The sequence below is a fragment of the Coptis chinensis genome, chromosome 7 (genome assembly GCF_015680905.1).
Source record: "Coptis chinensis isolate HL-2020 chromosome 7, ASM1568090v1, whole genome shotgun sequence".
NCBI classification, from domain to species: domain Eukaryota; kingdom Viridiplantae; phylum Streptophyta; class Magnoliopsida; order Ranunculales; family Ranunculaceae; genus Coptis; species Coptis chinensis.
This window is the reverse complement of record NC_141462.1, coordinates 90,019,114-90,022,402: the sequence shown is the minus strand read 5'-3', so window position 1 is coordinate 90,022,402 and position 3,289 is coordinate 90,019,114. Positions and strand designations below refer to the sequence as shown.

At 35.8% G+C, this 3,289-nt stretch overlaps 1 protein-coding gene across 1 annotated transcript; it reads right to left on the bottom strand.

Annotated features, from left to right (window-relative positions):
* Positions 1-488: 488 nt before the first annotated feature.
* On the bottom strand, positions 489-2,413 carry LOC147489852 (myb-like HTH transcriptional regulator family protein). The gene is made up of 5 exons (XM_086573371.1): positions 1,897-2,413; positions 1,737-1,813; positions 1,585-1,621; positions 1,345-1,453; positions 489-1,202 (listed from the first exon to the last, which is right to left on the bottom strand). The coding sequence occupies exons 1-5, from the start codon at positions 2,177-2,179 to the stop codon at positions 596-598; spliced, it is 1,113 nt and encodes a 370-aa protein (XP_086429497.1). The 5' UTR covers positions 2,180-2,413; the 3' UTR covers positions 489-595.
* Between the last annotated feature and the right edge of the window lie 876 nt (positions 2,414-3,289).

Here is a 3,289-nt window from a genome sequence, read left to right as displayed (position 1 = left end):
AAACTAGATAGTTAATTAGGTGATGCAGTTTCTCTCACCATTACAGAAGGGAACTCGAAAGAAGGATGATGCGGATATCAATCTTAAGATCCTTGGGAACTGATTTTGAAAAAACTCGTCTTAACAAACTAAGCCAGACTTCTAGGATCATATATATATATATTATCTAAGACCCTATCGAATGTGTTTCCTCCCTATTCATGTTACTCCCTGCTTAAAGAATCATGCATCTTGTCCATATACATGACATTTATGTATTAACAACTTTTAACTTGTTTTGGATTGACATTATGAAGTTGTAGATTTCTAGCACTTTTTGGTTAAGTATTTGCAAAATCTTCATAACATATTATACAATTAGCACTTCTCAATGCTTCACATATATATAGTTGTATTTATTTCAATATATCTATTTGATCTGGAATGTATTGGCAATTGTTCATTCAAACTAGATAACTGCATATGCAAAATGGAGAAAATAAACAACATAAAAGGAACAAGTGTTGAGATTACCTTGTCTATATTGTTACATGGCAGTGATCTACATACTCACTTAGACAAGTACCTCAAGCTCTCACTTAGAATATTGTCTCATTCATAGAGTCAGATCTAGAGTACTTGTCATTTTTGCATGCTCTCTGTAGTCATCTCTTTCTTTCAACCTGTTGCGCTTTGAGGATGAAGGAGAGTGTAAAGAGAGGGACAGATTACTATCTACTTCATCATCCAAATCTCTTTGGCATACATCCTGTCTTGATGTAATCTTTAAGGAGAGATCCAAATCTAAATCGCAATCCGAAGCTTTTCTTTTCAACTTGTTTTTGTCTTCCATAGGCGTTCTTTGACCCGTCTCATGGATTGATGTGTTTTGCAACAAATTAACTGCTGGTTCCCTTCCCCTTGCTTGGAACTGGGTTATGAAGTCGGGTTCAATGTTGCCTGCACTAATTCTTGTTCTCCATGATCGAAGATCACTTCGTAGTTGATATCTGTCATTACTTCCGTAGCTTCTGTTTCTAGTTTGTTCACTAGTGTCAAAGTTTCCCTTATGATAGTTCAGATTATTTGTGATGCCACTTGAGATCCTTTCAGCTATCAAACCATAAAACCCAGCAGTCCTCTTTCCTCTATCATCTAGTCCTCCACCCACGTATGGACTAGTTCTCCAGCTACGGCGACCGCTCCAAGAAGAGACATCGTATCTTGATAAAAAAAAAAGGTACGTGCTTCATTGTCAGAATTGAATCAATCGTGATAAACAGACAAACTCAATAATCTAGCTTACTAGTTACTACAAAAGAATGTTTTTATCGAGTGTTTGCATTATTGTTAAAAATTCCACACCTGAAATCAGGACTAGGCCTCTGATTGAAGCCTTGTAACATTGGGAGTTGGCTAAAGTTGTAAATATGGTTGTCCAGACCTTCCATTAGGTGCCCTTGATCAGTAATAACTGCATGTGAGATGAAGGAAACACTATCAAGATATCGTTAAGAACTTGAGATACTTTGGTTACACTCCACAGTCCACGTACAAACCCTAATTTCATGACCCTCTAGAAGATATTAATTATTGAATGTGTACCTTGTCCAGCATCATCGATCTTTTTGCTCCGATACATCTATTGATGGCAAATTAAAAAACAAAACAATTGGAGTAAGTATCCTGTAAGAGAAATCAAAACAAATATTTTGAGAAATTGTTGATTTTTGATAGGGATTTTCTGATGGAATTACTTGTAAATGGCTTTTGACATGTGCGATGCTAAGGCCTTTGATGTTCATCATCTGAAGAACAAGCTTAGGCGTTGCTCCTGCACCAAAGATCATGGTTGTAAGCATACATACAGATTGAGATGATTTCTACTTGGAGTTACTAGATCACTGAATTACTCACTATCTTGTCCCCCGAGTCTCTCTACAGCGTTGACAAAACAATGATGGAGATCAGGCGTCCAACGAAGTCTTGGCATCTTAGATCGAACATAGGGCCGTACACCACTCGAACTAGCCTTTCTCTCATTCTCTTCAACTGTGCTATTACTTGATGAGCTTCCTCCATGTCTAGTACTCTTTCCATCATCATCCAGCTCCTCTTTTTCCTCATCTCCATTCTTCGTTGAAGTATTTGTTTTAGTCGTTTCACTACTATTACTAGTACTACTACTACTTCCTCTCATCTTTCCCTTTCTGTGTCGAAATCTATGGTGGGGATTCCAAATGATCACACCTATAAAGCATAATAAGCATATCAAACTATGGACAGTGATATTACATCGTCACTTTTATCTTCTTCTTCCTTGCCAAAACATGATAACGCAGATAATAATCCGTGGAATGAAACCAATATCGATCTTTTGTAGGCCATGTATGATGTAGAAAGAATGGAAATGAAAGCCCTAACTCTTTACAACATAGTACAAATAGTTATCTATATATAAATAGGTTCATTGTCTACATGTGCATTTACATAAACATGCCATCATGCATGCATACATGATACATACATGATTTAGTGTATATGGATGGGGATGGAATCGGTCCAATTGGAATTATATACAAGCGGATAGGTGGTGAGGAAATTAATCAAAAGAGGAAATGTGTTGTGTATTTTTTCTAGATATTGAGAGGATGGAAGAGCAAGAAGTGTGTGTGTTGGATCACGTTGCTGACGTACAGATTGATGCTTATTGTCTGTCGTGAGCACATCAAATTTAGAAGAAAAGGAAAAGAAAAAAAAAACGCCACCATTTGTCTTCGAGAACGGAGAATCACGGATTTGTCCCTATTGAACCTTTGTTTTTTTACCAAGAAATATATTACGGCAGACCTAATTAAAATCTGACCACTATTGATTTGTATTGACATACACAAACCCTTGTGTAGTTCAGTGCACAATAATTTTGGAGTATTGAACTTCACATTTCTACTCACACGAATGAATTAGGATGATTCTGTTTTCCAAAATGATATAATCATTTAGACATTTTGATTTCCATACCAAGCTCAAGCCAATTAAGTTTGTTAGGTCGGTAGCCCGGTAGGCCGAGAATAAATAGGTCGGATTCAGCTACATGAAAACCTCATACAAGTAGGTATCCAAGATAAGTGGTTTGTATGTCAATTTACTAATTAAGTTGGTAAAATCTTTGAGGGATGATATATATATAGTAAAAAACCATAATTATGAGCTCGAATCTCGAAGCATCAATGAGTTACCGACATATATATATATATATATATATATATATATATATATATATATATATATATATATATATATATATATA